Source organism: Aethalodelphis obliquidens, unplaced genomic scaffold (genome assembly GCF_003676395.1).
Source record: "Aethalodelphis obliquidens isolate GAN/ISIS:26980383/991018 unplaced genomic scaffold, ASM367639v1 scaffold4, whole genome shotgun sequence".
Taxonomy (NCBI): Eukaryota; Metazoa; Chordata; class Mammalia; order Artiodactyla; family Delphinidae; genus Aethalodelphis; species Aethalodelphis obliquidens.
The window spans coordinates 6,073,656-6,096,313 of NW_020837948.1; the positions used below are offsets into that span (position 1 = coordinate 6,073,656).

General features: G+C 41.9%; 1 protein-coding gene across 3 annotated transcripts; it reads left to right on the plus strand.

Annotated features, from left to right (window-relative positions):
- The first annotated feature begins 2,631 nt into the window (after window positions 1–2,631).
- On the plus strand, window positions 2,632–19,008 carry SKP1 (S-phase kinase associated protein 1). 3 transcript variants are annotated; one of them, XM_027097542.1, is made up of 7 exons: window positions 2,651–2,761; window positions 4,822–4,893; window positions 5,478–5,574; window positions 11,419–11,492; window positions 14,849–14,992; window positions 17,263–17,403; window positions 18,045–19,008. In XM_027097542.1, the coding sequence occupies exons 3-7, from the start codon at window positions 5,478–5,480 to the stop codon at window positions 18,078–18,080; spliced, it is 492 nt and encodes a 163-aa protein (XP_026953343.1). In that variant the 5' UTR covers window positions 2,651–2,761; window positions 4,822–4,893; the 3' UTR covers window positions 18,081–19,008. The 3 variants fall into 3 exon arrangements, with proteins under 3 accessions (XP_026953336.1, XP_026953343.1, XP_026953346.1); XM_027097545.1 differs by having other exon boundaries at window positions 2,657–2,761; window positions 4,828–4,893; XM_027097535.1 differs by lacking the exon at window positions 4,822–4,893 and having other exon boundaries at window positions 2,632–2,761.
- The last annotated feature ends 3,650 nt before the right edge of the window (window positions 19,009–22,658 follow it).

Consider the following 22,658-nt stretch of genomic DNA (forward strand, 5'->3'; position numbering starts at 1 on the left):
GGAATGCTCCTGTGAGCCCTTTACATCAGTGAAACTCTATTTACAAAGGGTGATCATCTCTGGAAATGAATTCACCATAAAAACCAGATTTTCCCACCTGGACTGCTTGAATCCCAGGAGTTTAGCTCCCCTGGAGGTAGTATGCTGGGAATAGTTAATCAGAAAATATTCCTGGCATTTGAGGGATGGGGCTAAAATTCAGTACCTGGGCTGTGGTTGCAGAAGCAGAGCTGGGGCTGGAACCTCAGCCCTGCTCTGCAATGGCTTTGTGACACTGGAAAATCCCTTCTCTTTGGTTTTATTTTCTTCCTCTATAGCACAAGGAGTTTGATCACATGGTGTGTGGAGTGACTGAAGTAAGGATGAGACCTCAGCCTTCTTAGGGCTAGCTCCAGGATCAGTAGAACCACCGCCTCCCCACCCCCTCAAAAAACACACCCACACCCACATACCAAGGGGACTCTGTCGGGGCCAGTCCTTTTTGACCTGGGCTGGTGATTACGGATAAATGAGTGGGGATGCATGTTCCCCAGCCCGCACCCTGCAGTCTTGCAACTGTCTTGTGTCTCCTGAGTGGAGGGTATGGTGGATTCAGAAAGTGTGAATCTAAATGAGTCACCTTTGACAGACACTGCTGGCCCCTTCTTGGCAGTGCTACTATAGTGGTTTCTCAACTTACCCTGGGTTTAAGAATCACTTGGGGGAACCTGTTCAAAGGCAGAAAAGCCTGCCCCCAGGGAGTCTGATTCATTACATCAAGAGCGGGCCCAGGAATCTGTATTTTTCTTGACCTGATGCCAATTTTTTTGAAGTAAAGAAAATTTTGAATAGGTAATACATACATATGGATCAAAATCCAAAAGGTAGAAAGGGTATAAAGTGAAAAATCACCCCAACCCTCTTCTCCAGTCACCTAGTTCCCCTCCCCTGAGGCCAAAAATTACTTGTGTATCTTTCCTGAGATAATCTATGCGTACAATAGCTGCATGAGTAAATAAAATGTGCTTTTTGAAAACAAGAAGCTCTTGGTGACTCTAATATTGGGGGACCACAGACGTGTGGAAAAACATACACCTAGTTTATGCCAGGCCCCGTGCTAGACCCTCAGGCTAGATGTGCGATGTGGCACTGCTTACGATGCTCAGCAAGACTTTACAAGGTGCCACCTTGTATGCCATAGGCTGGGGAGCAAAGGGGCTCCAGTGGGTCTTGAGGAGGAGACCTGAAGCTTGAGCTGCTGAGGGCAGGGCGGTGTTGTGAGACCAAGTCTGAGAGCTGTAGGTCCTTTCATCTTCCTGTCATCAGCTGTGGCACCTGGCAGACACTGGATACCACAGCTAGTAGACAAAGACCTGGTAACCCAAGGAGCTGCTTGGCCTCCCTGCCCAGTCCCTTCCCAGAAGAGCTGTAGGCCTCTGATTTCTTTAGGGGGCCCTCTGTGGAAGTGTCTTTTGTTTCTTTGGCGTCAGGAATACCATCACGTGCCTGTTGGTTAGCTGAGCCTGGCGCCTTCGTCTCCTAGGGAGGGGTGGCGATGTTCCCCAAGCAGAGCAGGGTAGAGCTGGTCAGTCTCTGACTGGAGAGGATGGGGCGGGGGAGGGCGGGGTCGGAATTTTCAGACTAACCCCTTTCCCTTAATGGTTGGCTTCATCCTAGGGAGACTATCACACAGCCCTCAGGAAGCATCCCATACAAGAGTTCTGTGCAGGCTGGATCCTGGCTGCCTGGTTCGCTGCAGGATCTCGCCCGGTGGCTCTTCACCGCCCCGCTCCCCTCCACGCCCCCACCCCCGTCCCCAGTACACTTCTGCTGAATGAATGGATATTCACTGGCAGAGAGAGGCCTCCTCTATACACTTGGGGTTTCTCTGCAACAATAGTTACTTTGGACTGGAGGCCTCTTCAGAAGTCAACGATAGGCAATAGGGGTTAAGAGGATCAAAAAATCCTTGCTCTGCCACCGAACCGTTCTGAACCTGTTCCCTTACAAATAAAAAAGGGTAACGATACTTCACCGCATGGATTATTGTGGAGAGTGAGCTAACTCCTATTAGGTTCAGGGGAGGATACTGAGACCCTGAGCAGAATCTCACAGCGCTGACTGGAAAGGCCAACTCCCATTCTTTCTCGGAGTCCCAGTTTCCCCGTCCTGAAAGGGAGCCGTAGCCCCTCCCAAACACCATCCTCAACACACACGCGGGAGAACATCTCTCTCTCCCTCCCCCTCCCCCTCCCTCCCCCTCCCTCCCCCTCCCTCCCCCTTCCTCCCCCTTCCTCCCCCTTCCTCCCCCTTCCTCCCCCTTCCTCCTCCTCCTCCTGCGCTCGCGGCTTCCAGGCTTTTCAGGTCTGGGGTCTTTAGTTCAGCTTAGGACAGCCCCCGCCTGAAGGACCCGCGCAGGCCGTGAAGTACCACAGCCAGTCCTCCGTTCCCGCTTTGAGGAGACCGAGCCTAGCTTTCGAGGGAGGGGGTGAGGATCAAGGCCCGCCGCGCCTCGCCTCGCCTCGCCCCGCCCTGCCGCGTCTCCGCCTGGCCCGCCCGGCCTGCCTCCGCCTGTCGTCAGGCGATCTCGGCGGCCAGCCCCGCCGGCTCTGTGACGTGACGGGCGCAAGGGTCCTCGGCGCCTGCGCCCGCTCATATATAGGTAGACGCCGCGCCGCTCCGCAGTGTTGGCCTTGTTCTCCGCTTTTCTGTGTTTTTTTTTTGCAGACGCCGCCCTGCTCTCCTCAGCCTCTGGCCCGCCATCTCCTTGAATCCTAACACTGTGAGTAGCCGCCGACGGAGCTGGGAGGGGCGGTGGCGCCGCGGGTTGCGAGCTGGTGGCAGCACCGCTGGTGCTTTGGCCCTGCTGGAGGCGGGAGGCACCTGGGCCTGGCCTTCCCTCAGGCTCTTTGGAACCCGTTGTCGGCCTTGTTCTCCCACCCCGCCCCTCGACTCGGCGAGGCCTCCTCTAGCCTCGCGTCTTCACGGCGCCCCGTGGGTGCCCGGGCGGGCGGGAGGGAGAAGGTGCGAGCCGAACCCGAGATTAGGCCTTCTCTTCACGGGGCGACCGTCAGCCGTGGCGGGGCTCGACTGAGGGCCCAGGCTGGGGCCGGGGGCCTCGCTCGGCGTTGAGCCTGCCAGCCACTGGCAGCCAGGGCGAGGGTGGCGGCGGGGCTTTTAATGGAGTTCCCGGGGCTGTCGTGAGCGTGGGCGTGTGTCCGTGTTTGTTGTTTTGGTGTCCGGAGGAAGCGTGGCGGTGGTAGTCCGGGAGCGCAGGATTCTTGGCACCCATCCTTTTCTCGCCCCTGTATCTAGCGTCGCTAGTCACCGGTCCTGGCTGACTGTGCTGGGTCCGAATCTTGGCAGAGAGCCGCCTGCTCCTTCGGAATATTTCTCTCCCATTACTTTGCCACAGCCTGGGCTTGCTGAAACCATTGTTGTAATAGCAGATGCCATCGTCATAGTGGTGTGGCTTTTAGGTGCTCTAAGTCCTAACTCGAGGTGCCTGGTTTTTGAAGGAGTAGGACATTCACCTGCTTCGGTTTACTTTTTAATGGAGACTTCAGGTTTAGGTTTTGGGTCATGATTTTTTTCATCAGAGCGTTACAGTAGAATGTTTCTGTGTCATAGAGCAACGCAGATTTCACTCTACCCTCTAAAAAGAGGTGTCAGAATTTCGGGTCACTTAAAACAGGTTTTTTTCCTTTATGGTGTTGATAGAACCCACTCAGAGTGATTTACAAGTACTGGAGCATAAGGAATTGAAGGAATGGTCTTGAAAGCATGTCAAACAAAATTTCACCCATCATTATACGAAAATTTGCTCTGAATTCCAGCTGTATAACACTAAAAAAGTTGTCTTTGAGTACCAAGTTTAGCGTTACAAAGTGCATCGAATTACAGATTAACCGATGGTTTCTCTGCTATTTATTAAGATCTCAGCTCCCGTAGGAGTAACCTAATAGACGAATTTGACTATGACTAAGCAGATCTTGCTGTTTATCAAAAGTTATTTGAAATATGAAATGTTCGTCTTGCTTAAAAGTAATTTTATCAACTGTGTTGCCAGACTCTTGATTCTATAATGTTCGCTCCAGTACTGTGGAACATAAAAAGATCATAGAATGTTTCGTAATTAAAAATTGAGCTCACGTTAAAATATTTCTTTTGGGGATACCTTTTGTTATTGCCTTGTCACAGAGAAGGTTCTCTGCTCTGGGTCTTTCTCCATGGAGCAGGACAACTGCATTATTGGCAAGTACTGAGCAACACGGAAAAGCAGACATATTTGTGAACTGTAAAATGAAATCTGATTCTCTCCACCCATGGATGGGTGAGAGCTGGATATTTAAATGGCTGCTTTTAAAACAGCTTTACCTTTTTGCTTCCTTGCCTTAACAACTTGTTGTTTGGGAAATGGAGACAGTTGTCTGGGGAAAGCAGAATGAATATTTTAGCTGATTTAATGGGTCTTAAGTCTTGGGACCTAAAAAGGTTCGATCAGTGTTTTAAATGCCAAATTCTATGTTTTTAAGTTATAACGACATCGCAGGATTATGATGGACCTTTAAAAAATCTATACTTGAAATTTAAAGAGGTTTTGAATTTTTACAGTCAGGTATTGTTGCCGTTCCCCCCTCCCCTGCGCCACTCCCCCAAGAATCTGAATATGGTAAGAAATTGCTGGCTTAGAAGCTTAGAACTTTTAATTTTAAAGAGGTGTTTTTTTGCCAAAACTCAAGTCTTTTGAAGTTAATTGCTTAATTAACTTTTATGTAAGAGGTGTCTTTTTCCTAATGACTCATAATTAATCTGAGTTAATAAATACATTTTTGGCGCAAGTAATAGGTTATTACTATGAGGACTTTGGCAGGAGATCTCAAACTTGGACACCTGGACAGTCAGTAATGAAAGGTAAAAAGGACTCTGAAATTTACTAGGTTTACAACATGTGCTTATCCTTAAAATATTTTATTCTTTTGTGTATGGTCTTGCATTGATCCAAACATAAATAAGTATATCCTGATCTACTCTTTGGATTTGAACTCATTTTTCACTGGTAAGTCTCACTGTGGGAAAATTACTATCTTATCTGGGTAGCTTTGTTTATTTTGGACTCACCTCCCTCAGGTTTGCAGGTGGAGTAGTCAGTGTTCAGTGAGAGCAGAAAGGTGGGCAAAGAATAAGTCCATTTTAGATACATTTTGCCTCAAAAATATAAAGTGTTAATTCTAAAACTTACACTAGTAATGAATTCAGTAGGGCAGGCTTTAAAAGCTTCTGTTCCTAGGAGTTATACTTTCACAAAATTTTTATAGAAACACTTGTGTGCTAGCATGTGAATAATCACTTAGTGTTTTATAGGGTTATATACTATAGGTCCTTAGGGTTTTATGGTTAATAAGTTAGAAGGTGTCTAACAGACTGTAGTTTGAAATGTAGTTTGTATAGAAGTAATATCTCTTAAATTTCAAATTCAATATAATACCTTTTTTTAGATGCCTTCAATTAAGTTGCAGAGTTCTGATGGAGAGATATTTGAAGTTGATGTTGAAATTGCGAAACAATCTGTGACTATTAAGACCATGTTGGAAGGTAAGTTTATTAGAAAACGTGGGTCAGAGGAAAGGGAAAGAAATGAGTAGCTTGATATAACCTGTGAACATCAAATCTACAGAAGTAACAGTGTCAGAAAACTCTCAGGGGTATGAAGGGGTAAAGTTTACTTTTTTTCTTTAAAGTATTAACTGCATTGTTTTTGGTACAGGTCAGTTTTTTCTGCATTTTCTGAATTACTGAGTTTTTTCCCTTATTAGGTAGATAATACCATAAGCTAATACTGAAATGACTTCCAAACCTCAGACAATGGCCCATTTCTCTTTCAAGTAAATTTGCGTTCGTAATTTCTAATGACAAAAAGTAAAGCCTTTGGAAAAGAGATACCTTATATATGGTAGCTAAATAGAACACCTTGTTTCAACAGCCGGAGTAAGCTGAGTAGATTGTAAACTGAGTAGATGTCTGTTTCTTTCTTTTTTTTTTTTTTTTTAACCAAGTCTTCCCTTTTGTCTGTTTTGTCATTCCTCTGAAACTGCTGCAAAGCATGTATGCAGTGCATCAAAGAAGGAAGGCAAGAAAACAGGTCCTGAAACGTTTTGAAACTTTTACTAGTTAACATGGATCTCTCACTTCTTTTTTTTAAATTAATTAATTACTTTTTGGCTCAGTTGGGTCTTCGTTGCTGCGCGCGGGCTTTCTCTAGTTGCGGCGAGTGGGGGCTACTTTTCCTTGTGGTGCGCGGGCTTCTCATTGCGGTGGCTTCTCTTGTTGCAGAGCACAGACTCTCGGCGCACAGGCTTCAGAAGTTGTGGCTCGTGGGCTCTAGAGCGCAGGCTCAGTGGTTGTGGCGCACGGGCTTAGTTGCTCCGCGGCATGTGGGATCTTCCTGGACCAGGGCTCAAACCCACGTCCCCTGCGTTGGCAGGTGGATTCTTAACCACTGCACCACCAGGGAAGCCCTGGATCTCTAATTAGTATTATCAGTGGGTTGGTAGACATTAACAGTATATGGAGACTTACAAATCAGTTTCTAGAATTGGTGGAAAAAAAACAGTAGTAATAAGAATGTTCTTCAGTACATTTGTCTCCATATCTGCAGGGGATTGGTTCCAGGACCCCCTATGGATACCAAAATCCATGGATACTCAAATAACATAAAATGGGGTGGTATTTGCATATAACCTACATACATTCTCCCTTATACTTTAAATTATCTCTAGATTTTTATACCTAATAACACCATAAATGCTATGTAAATTCAAATTTTAGCTTTTTGGAACTTTCTGGAATTTAAAAATTTTTATTTTTTAATACTTTCTATCCACGGTTTGAATCCAAGGATGTGGGACCTGCAGATACGGAGGGCTGAGTGCATTCAAATATCAAAAGTTTTTGTTTATCTGTAGCTTATAGATATTTAATTAAAGAGTTGTATGCCAAGCATTAGCAGGAGATATAGTAGTCAGTGTTCAGTGAGAGCAGAAAGGCAGGCAAAGAATAAGTCCTGGTGCCGGTGAAAAGAAGGTAAGTGAGAAGTGGTCTTTGCTCTTGAAGGATTTATAAACTAGGCAGGGAGATAGACACCAAACAAGGCTAATGGTCACATGGTATAATTAGTGCATTAATAAAATTGTGCCAAGTGGTGCTATGGGAACTTGTTGGCTGATGTTATTCTTTAGGCTTGTGGAGAGTGCAGTGTGTAGTACTAGTGAGGTGATATTTCAAATCTAGTAAAATTAAGATGTTTTGGGAGATCATTCTGAGGTAAAGTAGACAGGATGTGTTTAAAAGAAATTGAGGTTTTTAATTGGGGTTGTGATTGTGATACTTGTAGTTGATAGAGCTGAGCAACAAGTTTGAGAGGAATGGAAAGAAAATGACTTTGAGCTTGAACATGTTGTGTATGTTTGAGATTCTCTCAAAAGATCTTTGTAATAAGCTACTAGTCAGTTGAGTATGTGGATCTTGGTCCCTGAGTTGTAGGCTGCTGGGGATAGACTGACTTTGTATGGTGGGTTATAGGAGTATATATATATATATATATATATATATATATATATATATATATATATATGTAAATAAATGAGCTTGGCAGGTGGCCATGTTGGGGCAGGATGGGCTGTTACGAGTGAAGTCAGAAGTAGAGAATATGTGGAGTAGGAAGCCAAGGGAAAAGGGAGGCATTTTGAAGTGACCAGAGTGATTATCAGATTCATATACTGCAGACTGGTCACTTAGGATTTCAGGGATAATAAGTTAGAAGACTTCTAACAGCAAGTATTAGGTGTGGTAGAGGCAGAAGCTGAGCTGCAGGTTTGTCTTCTGTTTTCTAATAGAAAATAAAAGCTGAACATATTCTTTTCGGTTTTCTTTTTAGTTATTTTCCTGGTTTCTAATAGAAAATAAAAGCTGAACATAAAGTTGTTTTGGGTAATTGACACCAGTTATGTGGCACTTACAGTCCTGCACCCTGGTGACTTACATAGATTACTTTTATTAAGTTGTAAACCCCTTGGTACAACCCACAGTCACTGTTCATCAAGTACGTGTTGAATGAAGAACTATAGTATGGTCACTGATAAAAGAGTGTGAAAGTTATCCAGGTGTCCCTAAAGGCAGGTGAGTAAGGCTTTATCTAGAAGATGTAGAAACTGATAACAAAATTGCTGCCTGAATACTTGCTTTATTTCATCTTAGTTGGTGCCTGGCACACTAATCTCTCCTGTGCTGCTTCAAAGAAGCATTTGCCAGTGTAGGAACATAGGGCTGCTTGAAGGTTTTCTGCCAACTTTGATCACTGAAGCAAGTGGATGATAGATAGCAACAATTAAAATGTTTCTTTCCTTTCATAGCTTTGGGCATCAGAGGTGAATGGCTTTATCTTAAGTACCAGTGGTTTATATAGAATTCTAGCCTCTTGAAGACTGGAGTGTATTGAAATAAAATCTTCTAATCAGTGGACAATCAGAAGTGAAAATCTTGGCATGTGTACACATGGATTGACTCATTTCTTCAGGTCCAGGTTGTGGTATCAGGATACAGGTGTCTTTCAGAAGTCCTTGAAACTAAATAGCTTAAAGGAATGACTGTTGGTACTTGTGCATTTAGTCTAAAAGCAAAAACCATTTCAAATCCTCGGTTTAAATGCTGGAGAAGTGATCCTTTACAACTGTAAGGCCCTTATTTTTAATGTGACTTAAGCCTTCTTCCAAATAACATTTGTATCTAAACAAGCTGGTCTTCTGTATTTCATTTCCTCTAATCTGTTCATTTCCCCAAACACACGTATTTTCCATAGTATAACTTCTTTTTCTGCCCTCTGAGTTAAAAATACTTCATACTAGTTCAAGAAAAGCATAAGTGGCTTGATCCAAATTGAAATATTGTCATTTTATAGTTTTACTCTCAGCAAAGATGGGATCAGGTAAAGGCATTGGTGGGGAGGAATAGAGGGGAGATGAGTGAATGTACCCATACAGGAAAATAGAATACTTTTTGAATATACTCTCATCTTTACCACTTCACTGGAGAAGCTTGTTAAACTCATTGATCTCCATGTTGTCAAGTGCATTGTTTCATTTCTCATCTAGACTTACTGATAGCCTTTGACAGTAGATCAGTCCCTTCTACATTTGGCTTTCAGGATACTTAATACTTAGCTCACTGACAACCTGTCTCCCCATCTTTAAAGCCTTCTCCCCATCTTTAAAGCCTTCAGTTCCCGGGAGTTTGCTTAATCATTGTACCTCTTCACTGTATCAATACTCAGTCAGTCCCTCAGCTAGAATCATAGTGTTATAAATCATTTATACATCATTTCCCAAACTTACCTACAGTTCTAATCTCTTCTTTTGATTTTTAGACTTGCATATTTAACTTCTTGGTCAACCATTGAATATCTAATAGATATCTCAAACTTATTAAACTAGAATTGTTTTCTTTTTTAAATTTATTTTTGGCTGCGTTGGGTCTTCGTTGCTGCGTGCGAGCTTTCTCTAGTTGCAGCGAGCGGGGGCTACTCTTCTTTGTGGTGCACAGGCTTCTCATTGCAGTGGCTTCTCGTTGCAGAGCACGGGCTCTAGGTGCGTGGGCTTCAGTAGTTGGGGTGCGCGGGCTCAGTAGTTGTGGCTCATGGGCTTAGTTGCTCCGCGGCATGTGGGATCTTCCTGGACCAGGGCTTGAACCTGTGTTCCCTGCACTGGCAGGTGGATTCTTAACCACTGTGCCACTAAGGAAGTCCCCAAACTAGAATTCTTGATTCCCTGCCCTCTAAAACAAGTTCTCTGTCAACTTTCCCCATATCAATTAGTGGCAACTCCAATGGCAGCTCCATCCGTCTGGTTCCTCATGTTATAAGCCTTAGCCATCGCTAACTCCTTTCACATTCTGCTTTCCATCTGTTGGCAAATCCTGTTGCCTCTCACTTCAAAATGCATACAGAATTGGACTATTTCTTCTTCCATAGCTATATACCTTGTACAAGCCACTTGTACTTGCCTGGGTCATTGCTAGCCTCATAATTGGTTTCCCTCTTTCCCCTCCTGCTCTCTGCTATCTCTTACCAATATAGTAGCCAAATTGCAGAAGGCCCTATTAGGGCCCTGTCTTCTCCTTTCAACCTGGCTAACTCTGCTCTTGTAACACTAGATTCCTTAGTGTTTTTAGGACACTATCAGAAGGCCTTTGCATTTGTCATTTCCTCTGCTTAGGTGTTCTCTCCTTTAGAATTTTAATTAAAATGTCATCTTCTCTGTGAGGCATCCTGAGCAACTCTATCTAAAGTTCCAACAGTTCCTCCCATCCTCCTGTATTCATTGCTGATTCTTCCCTGCCTAGCACAGCTATATATTAGGGACTCAAATGTATGCCTCAGCACTTAACCATGTCAATGTAACTGGTGCTGTGCTACAACCAGTATAGCAATGCAGTACTTTTGACCCTTGATCTTGGTACTTCTGTTACATAAGTGTCTTTGGCAGCTCTTTTTTAGTCCTGTAGAAACTGAAGGATGGACCCATTTGGTTTGAAAAATACTCTTATTTAGAATCTTTAAGTAACATGCGGATTTTAAGTTTTCTCTTTGGAGCTTAGCAACCACTTTGATAGTCTAAAAGTTAGGACTTTTTATTAGAGAAACCTATATATTCAAAATTATAAGTAGTATGTATGTGATGAATAACACTAAAGGATATATGTTGAAACTACGTCTCTCAACCCATGTTCTCATTAACTACCTTGGACATAATATTAACAATTCCTTGTATATCCTTTTGAAGATATTTTAAATATAAATATATTCCCATTTTTATTCAGGTAACACTTATCTTTTATACTTGGCTTTTAAAAACTTTAATCTTGAAATCATACCAGTATGTATGGAGCTGCCTGCCTTGTTTTTTGTCAGTGGCTGCACGATCTGTTGTGTGTGTCTGTGTGTGTATATATACATTTTTGGGCTTCAAATTTTAATAGATTGAGATTCTGTTACTTCTGCAATACCTCACATTGTTTTATTTTCCTGAGTGCAGTCCATTTAGAGTTTGGTATAAAGAGTAAGGGTAAGCGTCTAGCTTTAATTTTTTCCCAGGTGGTTGCCCAGTTATCTCAATCCCACTTATTAAATCACTTTTCCTCCTAATTAAGAAAACTCTTTTTATATAATCCTGTATTTGTCTTCTCACACATTTTTATATAGTTTTGGGTGGTTCATGGAGCTGTTGCTAGGAACTGCCGGTTTTAAATACTTTCAAGAGAACTATTCTTAGTAAAGTACTTTTTATAGTCTTTCAGATAACATGTCTTACAAGTTACTTGTTTGAAACAGCCTGGTTGTTATAATGGGGCTAGAAAATAATGGCAACTCTCTTCTGGTTTACTTAGATTTGGGAATGGATGATGAAGGAGATGATGATCCAGTCCCCTTGCCAAATGTTAATGCAGCAATATTAAAAAAGGTAAGGTAGCAACTATACCCTTATATATATATATATGTATATATCCTTTTTCTCATTAACAATTTCCTGGTGATATTTCTAATTGATATATAGATAGCTTCCTTAAAAACAAAACAAAACAAAAACAGTAACTATATAGTAAGATTATGACTAAGATATTTATTTTAGTTTAACCAGGCCCTGTGAATATTTAAGTTGTCTAGTCTTTTTCATTAACACATTTAAATTATTGAAATATAATGGTATGTGCTTAGCAAAAAGGGGAGTTTTTTTGTATTGCTTGTCTACTGAATGGTATGCCTCAAAAGGAGTTTCAGGGACTTCCCTGGTGGTCAGTGGTTAAGAATCCGCCTGCCAATGCAGGGGACACGGGTTCGAGCCCTGGTCCAGGAAGATCCCACATGCCACGGAGCAACTAAGCCCGTGCACCACAACTACTGAGACTGTGCTCTAGAGCTCGCGAGCCACAACTACTGAGTTCACACGCCTAGAGCCCGTGCTCCACAACAAGAGAAGCCACCATAATGAGAAGCCCGCGCACCACAACGAAGAGTAGCCCCTGCTCGCCGCAAGTAGAGAAAGCCCACACACAGCGACGAAGACCCAATGCAGCCAAAAATGAAAATAATGTAAAAAAAAAGGAGTTTGAGAACAAGATATGTGCTTTTTTTGGTTTGTTTCTTTTTTTTTTTAGTTGATCACCTTACCCTGTGTCTAAGCATAAACAGCCCTCTACATATTATTATTTTTTTGGCTGCACTGTGCGCGGCTTGCAGGGATCTTAGTTCCCCGACCAGGGATTGAACCTGGGCCCGTGGCAGTGAAAGCACCGAGTCCTAACCATTGGACCATCTGGGAATTCCCCAGCCCTCTACATTGAATAGGATTTTAGTGTTTCAGAGCATATGGCTCCTTAATAGAGCCAGCTGTTTAACTGAATGCTCTTCTGAAGAAACAGCAGCCAGTTTCCACATTGTGGGGAAGACTGGCTAGGCTTAGAGATGGGAATGGTCGTTTCCACTTGGCCCCTTCCTGAGGAATTTTCAGAGTCATTGACCATATGCAGTTGCATTTTATGCTTTCTCTTGACCCTGGCATGAGATACAGCTGCATTGCATATTTTTCCATATTCTTACCATGATTGGCTATTACCAGTCTTTTTAATATCCCTAGTCCGGGTAAAAAGCCCCTTGTAACCACTATTCTGTATTCTGTCTCTGTGACTTTGACTATACTGGGCTATCTTACAAAAAATGGGATCATAGGATATTCTTTTGTGTCTGGCTTATTTCGCTTAGCGTAATATTTTCAAGGTTCATCCATTTTGTAGTCTTAATAGGCTTTTTATACGAGTTCTTTATGTAGTTTTTACCACTTTGCTTGTCTTAGGTCAATTCACAGCTTTATATTTTTATCTAGTTAGATCTCCTTTTTTTATTACTATTTTTTATTTATTTTTGGCTGCGTTGGGTCTTCATTGCTGCACGCGGGCTTTCTCTAGTTGTGACGAGCAGGGGCTACTCTTCCTTGCGGTGCACGGGCTTCTCATTGCGGTGGCTTCTCTTGTTGCAGAGCACGGGCTCCAGGCAGGCAGGCTTCGGTAGTTGTGGCTCACGGGCTCAGTAGTTGTGGCTCACGGGCTTCAGTAGGTGTGGCACACGGGCTCAGTAGTTGTGGCATGTGGGCTCTCTAGGTGTGTGGGCTCAGTAGTTGTGGCACACCAGCTTAGTTGCTCCGCGGCATGTGGGATCTTCCTGGACCAGGGCTCTAGCCCATGTCCCGTGCATTGGCAGGCAGATTCTTAACCACTGCACCACCAGGGAAACCCTATATAGCCTTTTAAGACTTTTTAAATGCCATATGTTACTCATAGGTTTCTTTTTTTCTTTTTTTTTTTTTGCGGTACGCGGGCCTCTCACTGTTGTGGCCTCTCCCGTTGCGGAGCACAGGCTCCAGACGTGCAGGCTCAGCAGCCATGGCTCACAGGCCAAGCCGCTCTGCGGCATGTGGGATCTTCCTGGACCAGGGCACAAACCCGTGTCCACTGCATCGGCAGGCGGACTCTCAACCACTGCGCCACCAGGGAAGCCCTGGTTTCCTTCTTATACTACTGGAATACTACTTTTTTTTTTGCGGTACGCGGGCCTCTCACTGATGTGGCTTCTCTGGTTGCGGAGCACAGGCTCCAGACGTGCAGGCCTAGCGACCATGGCTTACGGGCCTATCCACTCCGCGACATGTGGGATTTTCCCGGACCAGGGTACGAACCCGTGTCCCCTGCATCGGCAGGCGAACTCTCAACCACTGCACCACCAGGGAAGCCCTGGAATACTTCTTAAAAAGCTATTTAATTAAAGCCCTTTATGCTTGGCTTTTTCTTCTAGAAGTAGTTCTTTCCCTTTTTTGTATCCTTATAGTATGATTTCTCAGTTCTCCCATTTTCTCTCAGCATTGTTTATTCCCCCAACATTATAATATTAAAAAAAAAAAGTTAATCATACAGAAAAGTTAAATTATACAGCAAACACCCATTTTCCTACCACCTAGATTCTGTAACTTAACACTTTCAGTGTAGATTGTGGTCTATATGATGGTGCACAGTCTAGCTAATCAGCTTCTAGAAACTTTAATGTGTTCATTCCATTACTAAGGGAACTTTGGGCTTTGCCTGCATTGTTCTTATACTGGGTAGTGTTGTGCATGTGTCTAGGGTGTTTAGAATTGCTTGGTGATAGTGTATGCACATATTCAGCTTCCCTAGGTACTCCTAGGTTACTTTTCAAAGGGATTATACCAGTTTACACTCTATAGTAGAAAAGTTCATGTTATCCTCACACTGTTGCCAATGATTAGTATCGACATCTTGATTTTTATTTATCTTTTGGGGGTACAGTCTAAAGTAGTATCTGTAGTGTTAATTTTGCATTTAATGAGGCTGAGTATTTCCTCCTTTTAGACTATTCATATTCAGATATATTTTGTAAATTGCCTGTTCATATCTTTAGCCCATTTCTGTGTAGAGATTGTTAAGATTTTATATTTTATAAGGTAATCCATTGCTGGCATGTACATGTTGCAGGTATTTCCCAGTCATTGTCCTGTCTGACTTAATGTGTTTTTTTGCACAGGAGCTTTATTAGTATGGTCAAGTATAGTAATCTGTCTTCATGGTTCGCTGTTATCTAAGATCTTCCATGAACTCTAGGGTTGTGCTTTTCAAGCTGGGCTACTAACTTTACTATTCAAGTTGACTTACAGTTAGTTCTTAGCCCCGTATAGGAATAACCTTGCCCCAGCAGTGGAACGAAGTACCTTGTTATAAAATGCCATATAGGAATGAACTTTTGTTGTTGTAGGTCATTCAGTGGTGCACCCACCACAAGGATGATCCTCCTCCTCCTGAGGATGATGAGAACAAAGAAAAGCGAACAGATGATATCCCTGTTTGGGATCAAGAATTCCTGAAAGTTGACCAAGGAACACTTTTTGAGCTTATACTGGTATGTTTTTAATGCATAGTATAAGATATTTCTAGTCCATACCTTTAGCACTTTTCATAGAGTTAAAATTGTTAAATTCATTGATACTGAATTTTAACTCTAAACTCTGCAATGCTATATTTAAATCCATGTATCAATAACCACGTTAAATGTAAACAGTCTATAAACACCACAATTAAAGGTTAGAGGTCATCACATTGGATAGAAAAGAGTTAGCTATTCTGTCTACAAAAAGCTCACTTTAAATATAAAGACACAATTAGGTTTAAAGGGTGGAATAAGATAATATTATGCTAACAATAATAACCAAAAGAAAACTGGAGTGACTATATTAAAGTACATTTCAGAGTGAAGAATATTATCAGGATTAAAGAGGGTCATTGCATAATGATAAAGTGGTCTGTTCATTATTACGAGGACATAAGAATCCTAAATGTTTTTCTACCTAAAAGCAGAACTTCCAGAAAGTGAAACAAAAACCAATAGAACTCTAAAGGTTAAGTAGGCAAATCCACAATCATAGTTAGAGATTTCAAAACCTGTCTCTAAATAATTGATAAAACAAGTAGACAGAGAATCATAAGGATGTAGAAGACTAATGACAGCAGAATTCATATTCTTTTCAAGTGTATACTTCCAAGATAGACATGTTGTGGGCCTTAAAACAAGTCACAGGGGAACTTCCCTGGTGGTCCAGTGGTTAAGATTCCTGCGCTTCCATTGCAGGGGGTGTGGGTTCAATATCTGGTTGGGGAACTAAGATCCCACATGCTGCGTGGCACGGCCAAAACAAAACAAACAAAAAAGTCTCATTTGAAAGGATTCAGGTCACACAAAATATGTTTTCTAATCACAGTGGAATGAAATGAGAAATCAGTAACAGAAAGCTATCTGGAAAATCTGCAAATATTTGAAAACTAAGTAACACATTTCTTAGTAATCAAGAATGATTACTGAAGAATGAGTCAATGAAGAAATCACAAGAAAAGTTAGTATTTTAAACTGAATGGAAATGAAACACAACATACGAAAATCTGTGAGATTAAGCTAAAGTAGCATTTAGAGGGAAATTGATAGCCCTAAACACCTATATTAGAAAAGAAAGGGGCTTCCCTGGTGGCACAGTGGTTAAGAATCCGCCTGCCAATGCAGGGAACACAGGTTCGATCCCTGGTCCGGGAAGATCCCACATGCCGCAGAGCAACTAAGCCCATGCACCACAACTACTGAGCCTGTGCTCTGCAGCCCGTGAGCCACAACTACTGAGCACTCGTGCCACAGCTACTGAAGCCCACGTGCCTAGAGCCTGTGCTTGGTAACAGGCCACCACAATGAGAAGCCCATGCACTGCAATGAAGAGTAGCTCCCACTTGCCGCAACTAGAGAAAGCCCACGTGTAGCAGCAAAGACCCAATGCAGCCAAAAATAAAATAAATAAATATATTTTTAAAAAAAAGAAAAAAGAAAAGTTTCAAATCAGCAGTCTAAGCTTTTTTTTTTTTTTTGTGGCACGCGGGCCTCTCACTGCTGCGGCCTCTCCCGCCACAGAGCACGTGCGGGCCCAGCAGCCCCGGCCCATGGGCCCAGCCGCTGCCGTGGAATCCTCCCGGACCGGGGCACAAACCCGCATCCCCTGCATTGGCAGGCGGACTCCTAACCACTGCGCCACCAGGGAAGCCCAGCAGTCTAAGCTTTTACTTTAAGAAACTAATGAAAGATGAATTTCATCCCAAAGAAAGGGAGTAGTAAAGGTAAGAGCAGAAATCAGTAAAATAGAAAACAGGTAGACAATAGAGAAAATCAAAGAAACCAAAAGTTGAATCAGAAGGTCAGTAAAATGTAATGCTATAACTACTTACGGGATCTTAGTTCCCCAACCAGGGATTGAACCTGGGCCCTTGGCAGTGAGATCGTAGAGTCCTAACCACTGGACCACCAGGAAAATCACTGAATTCTTTAAATATTTTTGTCAAACACAAACTTGTGTTTGTGTGTGTGCACGCGTACACAACTGCCAGTAGTGGCCATTCTTTGACATTTGAGGTAGTGTAGTTTGCTGAATGTAGCGCAAGGACTCAGTATTACAGAGGTATAACAAAGAATGGGACATACAATAATCTTTCACAGAAGAATTTGATTTATTTATTCATTTAATTTCTTAAAATTAACTAGTATTTTAAGCTAAGTTAGATATGGATTGTTAGTCACTGATTCTGGATTTAATTTAAAGCATCAAGTATACTTTAATGAAAACAACAATTACTTTACAGGCAGCAAACTACTTAGACATCAAAGGTCTGCTTGATGTTACCTGCAAGACTGTTGCCAATATGATCAAGGGGAAAACTCCTGAGGAGATTCGAAAGACATTCAATATCAAAAATGATTTTACTGAAGAAGAGGAAGCCCAGGTAGGTGGCTAACAGCTTGTTCTTGATCAAATGCTTTTCAAGAGAGACTGAAACCCATAGCATGCTAGGAAAAGAGGTATTTATATCAAGGAGTCTTGACTTGACTTGAGGGAAAATAGGTACCTTCTGTATGCTAAAAATATTCTGGTCTGTCTCTTAGTCTAAGCACTTAGATGATACTGTTCTTTTATAAGCATAACAATTAGTTTTCATCCAAAGGTGCTGTTTGATATTTGTTCCTTAGCAGGTACTAGTTTTGGCACCTGGGACCTTACATGTAAGCCATCAATATTTGACTTCAGAAGAGCAGGCCCTATGGATTATGTGCCAGGATACTTCAGAGCAACTTAGTGAATGGGGAAGAAATGAATAGATCAGAATGATTTTGTTGATGCAGGTTGTCTCTGGTGACTAAAGCTGTAATTGCCCATTGTCTTTGCTTTTCTTGATAATTTCAGCAGGGCACAATAAAAAACTGGGGAGGGAAAGAATGGTAACCTGGAAGCGTACTGTTAACTGGGTTTTTCCGGTTTTCCATCTATTTCCTTCTGACCCACCTCACAGGCTATTGATGAATCATTAGATAGTAGTCTTAGAAAAGACTACTTAAGGTACTTCCTTATATCTGTCTTTTCTTCTAGGTACGCAAAGAGAACCAGTGGTGTGAGGAGAAGTGAAATTTTGTGTCTGATGCTGTAACACTGTAAGGATTGTTCCAAATACTAGTTGCACTGCTTTGTTTATAATTGTTAATATTAGAAAAACAGTCCACAAATGCAGCAGCAAATCAGTTGTATTAGCAGAATGTTGTCCTCATTGCATGTGTAGTTTCAGTACAGATTCCAAACTTATGGCTCAGTTTCTTCTAGTATGATCAAAAGTTCTTTATTCTTTGCTCTGAATAAAATTAAACTGTGGATTCTCTATAGAAAGTGGCATTTTGGGCTTTCCCTCTTTTTGTAAAGCAATTTATGCCTAGTTTATTGTCCAGTTAACTTTAGTTTAGTGACTTTTAAAAGTTGGCATTGTAAATAAAACAACTTGCAAAAAATTTTCTGAAATAGAATTAACAACGTATTATCTTTTATTCATGAGTTGGAAACTGGAAAAAGGCTAATTGAGGTAAATGTTATCAGAGTGGGGTTATCAGAATGTCTTCCAGCTTCCTGGAGTCCACTGGTATTGATTAACCTGTATGTAGCAGGGCTCCCTTAATTGGATCTGAGGACTTATTTTTGCATTTTTAATCCTCTCAGCTTTGAATATGTTGGCTAGAGGCTCATTTACCACTCAGTTTGTGGTTTGGGAGGAAGCAGAATTAGACAGTTTGCTGGCTTTTCTATTAAAAGAGACACTTAACCCCATGTGGTGTGTCATCTTTTTATAATCAGTAATCCTATGTGGGGAAAACCATAAACACTACTTGCATGTAAAAAATAATTTAACCTTTAATGTTAAAATGTATGGCGTTACCCAGAAAGCATCAGTCACAAATGCAAGATACTTCCAATAAAAAGTAAGTTACGTAGTAGGTAGTAAATGGTTTGCTTTTTGTGTATTTAAATGTTTCTCTTCACTTAATATTAAAAGTTAAGTTTACGTATGGTTGTTCAGTTGGAAAAGACTTGCAGGCAGTTCATGTCCTAGCTCACTGGAGGCTGCGACATAACAATAAGGTTCTGGTAGACTCTGTTCTAATTGTCTTCTAATTTTTTTTCTTTCCTCCTTGTGTTCCCTTTTTACTTACTTTCCCAGTTAGAATTAACTATATTCACATGTAGTCTTAATGTGTTCTCTTCATGTTTACTGTGAGCTCTTCTGGCTCAGATTATTACTTGACAGTAGTTTGCTTTTACTTCAACTGTTATTTGTCCCAAATCTACCTTTATAATAAAGTTTCATGTGCTGTCTCACATAAATCCCCATTTGTTGTCTGTACCAGAGATAGCAAACTACAGCCTGTGTGTGGGTGAAATCTAGCCTACAACCTGTTTTTGCAGTCTGTGAGTTAAAAATGGTTTTTACATTTTTAAAGGATTGTTAAAAAATAGACACACAAAGAGTGTATTTGACCAAAAAGCCTAAAATATTTACTCTGGCTCTTCACAGAAAAAGATTGCAAACCCTTCGACTACTTCTGAATCCCTGATTCCCTTTACTCAGAAGTAAGCTTGTTTTTCCATTTGTTCTGGTTTTAGTGGGGAAGGTAGCAGCATTCACTCCTAGCTGGAGTGTCTCTTTTCTGCTATTTCCCAATGGTCAACTCTTGCCAAAAGTTTAACTACCTCAAGTATATCCCTCGCAATATCATAACAAACAAATCTTTCCTAAAAGTTCAGGATTGTTAGCATATGCTCTATTTAGTTTGGAAAGGAAGTATCAGCTTATAGGAAGCGGGAGCCTATTATTATTAGCTGTTGATCTGTAACCCCCAAGAATTGTTACAATTATAGGACTAAATATCATCACTACCCATATTTAAAGGATACTGGGATCTTTCTGAATATGTAAGATTGAGTGGACAGACAATATAGTAGTTTAAAATTTTGTTCTCTTCTTGACTTTCTGTAGACCTTGGCCCTTGTCTTTAAACAAACAAAAATTCCTGATAATCTGAAACTCTCATGTTTAATAGAAATCTGACAGCTCATCCAAGAGAAAATAGGCAATTTGTGGACATTATATACCCAAATAAATCATAGGCATATTAAGAGGCCCTTCAAACTGGCTGTAACACTTTCCTACCCTTTTCCCTCTTCCCTGTTATATTCTATTTCTTTAATATGTCTACCAAGAGTTTTCCAGGTTCTCACCTTGTCCAAGGAAAGTGAGTGGCCCTTTCCCATTATCCATAATAGCAAACCTGTCTTCAAAGACACACTCTCTCCTGTCTGCCCTCTCATTTCCCAGTTATTCTGAGCTAATGCTGTAGCATGAAGTCAAACTGAGGCTGGAGTCCTGCCTCTGCCTCTTAGTGCCTACCTCGTCTTGGGTAAGTTGGAAATTGTAGCTACCTGCAGTGTGGTGCTCTTGGTGGTGAAGACTCCTCTGTGACAGTCCTTTGGCTTCTCAGCTTTTCATTGATTCTCTGGGTCACTTGTGATCGAAAGTAAACCAGCCGCCTTCTGAATGTTAGCTTATTACTTTCTCCCTAACATTGTCACGGATTAAGGATGTGTGCTCTCAGTTTCTAATAATTCTTAACCTCTTTCGAGGTGCTGTTATATTTTATTAGCTCACCTTCATAAATCTACTTTTAATATACAAAGTAGGTATTGCTTTACAGTTTTTATATTTTTCCAAAGATTCACAGGCATCCCTTTAGGTTACAGATCCCTGAAGTGGCATTATAGCTGTGATTTATTCTACAACTGTTTGAACACATCAGCTGCTGGAATTGATCAAGCAAGATCTGTATTGTAATTTGGTAGACTGCTAGGACTGCAGCTCTGTAACATGGTGCCATGGTAATTCTGAGCTTAGTCTGGAACTAGCTGGAGAAGGAGGAGAGTAGCAGTGAGTCACTATAGGCACATGACTCAGGGCAGGCAGATACTCCAAACCACGTGATTTTTTTTTTTTTTTTTTTTTCTGGCTGCGTTGGGTCTTTGTTGCATTGTGCGGGCTTTCTCTGGTTGCAGCTTGCAGGGGCTACTCCTTGTTGTGGTGCGTGGGCTTCTCCTTGTGGTGGCTTCTCTTGTTGCGGAGCATGGGCTCTAGGCACACGGGCTTCAGTAGTTGTGGCGCGCGGGCTCAGTAGTTGTGGTGCATGGGCTTAGTTGCTCCATGGCATGTGGGATCTTCCCGGACCAGGGATTGAACCCGTTTCCTCTGCACTGGCAGGCGGATTCTTATCCACTGTGCCACCGGGGAAGTCCTGCCCGGGCTCTTAATACGGCAGTTTGAACAGGGAGACAAAGTGGTTTCACCAGGGAAAGAGAGCAGCAGACCCTTTGATCTGAGCACAGCCTTTACCTTATCCACATCCATCAGAATCTCATCTTTCAAAGCTTAACTTTTGGTTGCCACCAATTCCATTTGAAGATGTTTCTGATTATTTTTATAAAGCTCAGTATACATTGAAATGGGAAGGTACCAAATAAATGTTCTCCTATGAGTTGCTTGTGCTTTAAAAAGGTGATAATCTTCAATTGTCTGGATTTGTATGAAAACCAGGAGGGAATAAGGGAGAAGATTGCAAGTAAAGGGTAAGCACATGAAATGGTTAAATCCCTGAAGTGTAGCTCCTGGCTTCTTTGTAGGAAGTATAAGACATGGTTGCCTTCTTAGGAGATTTTGGTGTAGCTTAGGAGGCAGAGATAAATACTGCTGGGAGGAAATGAATAATAAAAATGTTCTGAGACAGAACATTAGTGAGCGAATTGGGGCTGCAGAGCTGGAAGGGTCTAGGAAAGGTTCCATGAAGAACTTGGTTTCAAAGGTCAAGTTGGATTTGGTTGGGGTGGAGGGATGCCAAGGTGAGGGAGAAAGCAGTGTGCTCAGTCTGGAACTAGTAGCAGAAGTTGGGTGTCATTAGGCCTGCTAGAGAATATAGTCTGGAAAGAGATATTAAAGCTGGATTGGTGAAAGAATTTTGGTGACATTGTAGGAAGAGTATTCATCAGACTCATGTTAGGCAGTGCAGTTCTTGAGTGAACCAGAATGTTTTTATTATTATTAAAGTATTCTGAATATTGAGGACTTTACAACTAGAGTCTTGATGCCTTCTTCTTGGTTACTATTGTTAAAAGTCACTACCTTCAAAAAACAGAATGAGTAAGAACTGTATGTGTACACAAGATGAAGAACGATGTAAGTTTATAACATGTCCCTTAGCCCAAGATTTAGCCATTTGAACACCTAAGCAGGTAGGCTGAATGCTACCCTTCCTGTTGAGTTGTCAGTGGATATCAGCATTGTTGGTGGCATAACGGTGTTGGTGAAGGGGCTCTTGTTTGAGCGATTTCCAGTGTGGGACTTCTTTTGAGTGACAGTTTAACTTATGGATAACATACTTGCTTCCTTGCAGTATTTTGCACTGTTGGCTATATCTGGTCTGTGTGCCAATACTGAGAGGCATTTTGTAGGAGGAATATAGTTGCTCACAACAATACCTGCTTCCATGTCTCTAGTTCTCATGACCTTCTGACACTGCTGAACTTGACATGTTCAGGAGTCATTTGCTCAACTTATTAACCTGCCATATGCCGGCCTCTTCTTTCACTCTGAGGATCAGCCTGTTGCATAAAAGTACT

Bases quoted from the DNA above. Each gene is read 5' to 3' on its own strand.
- SKP1 (XM_027097535.1), top strand. From the start codon at position 5,478: ATGCCTTCAATTAAGTTGCAGAGTTCTGATGGAGAGATATTTGAAGTT. The intron at 5,575-11,418 runs GTAAGTTTATTA...TGGTTTACTTAG, and splicing joins TATTAAGACCATGTTGGAAG to ATTTGGGAATGGATGATGAA. The intron at 17,404-18,044 runs GTAGGTGGCTAA...CTTTTCTTCTAG, and splicing joins CTGAAGAAGAGGAAGCCCAG to GTACGCAAAGAGAACCAGTG.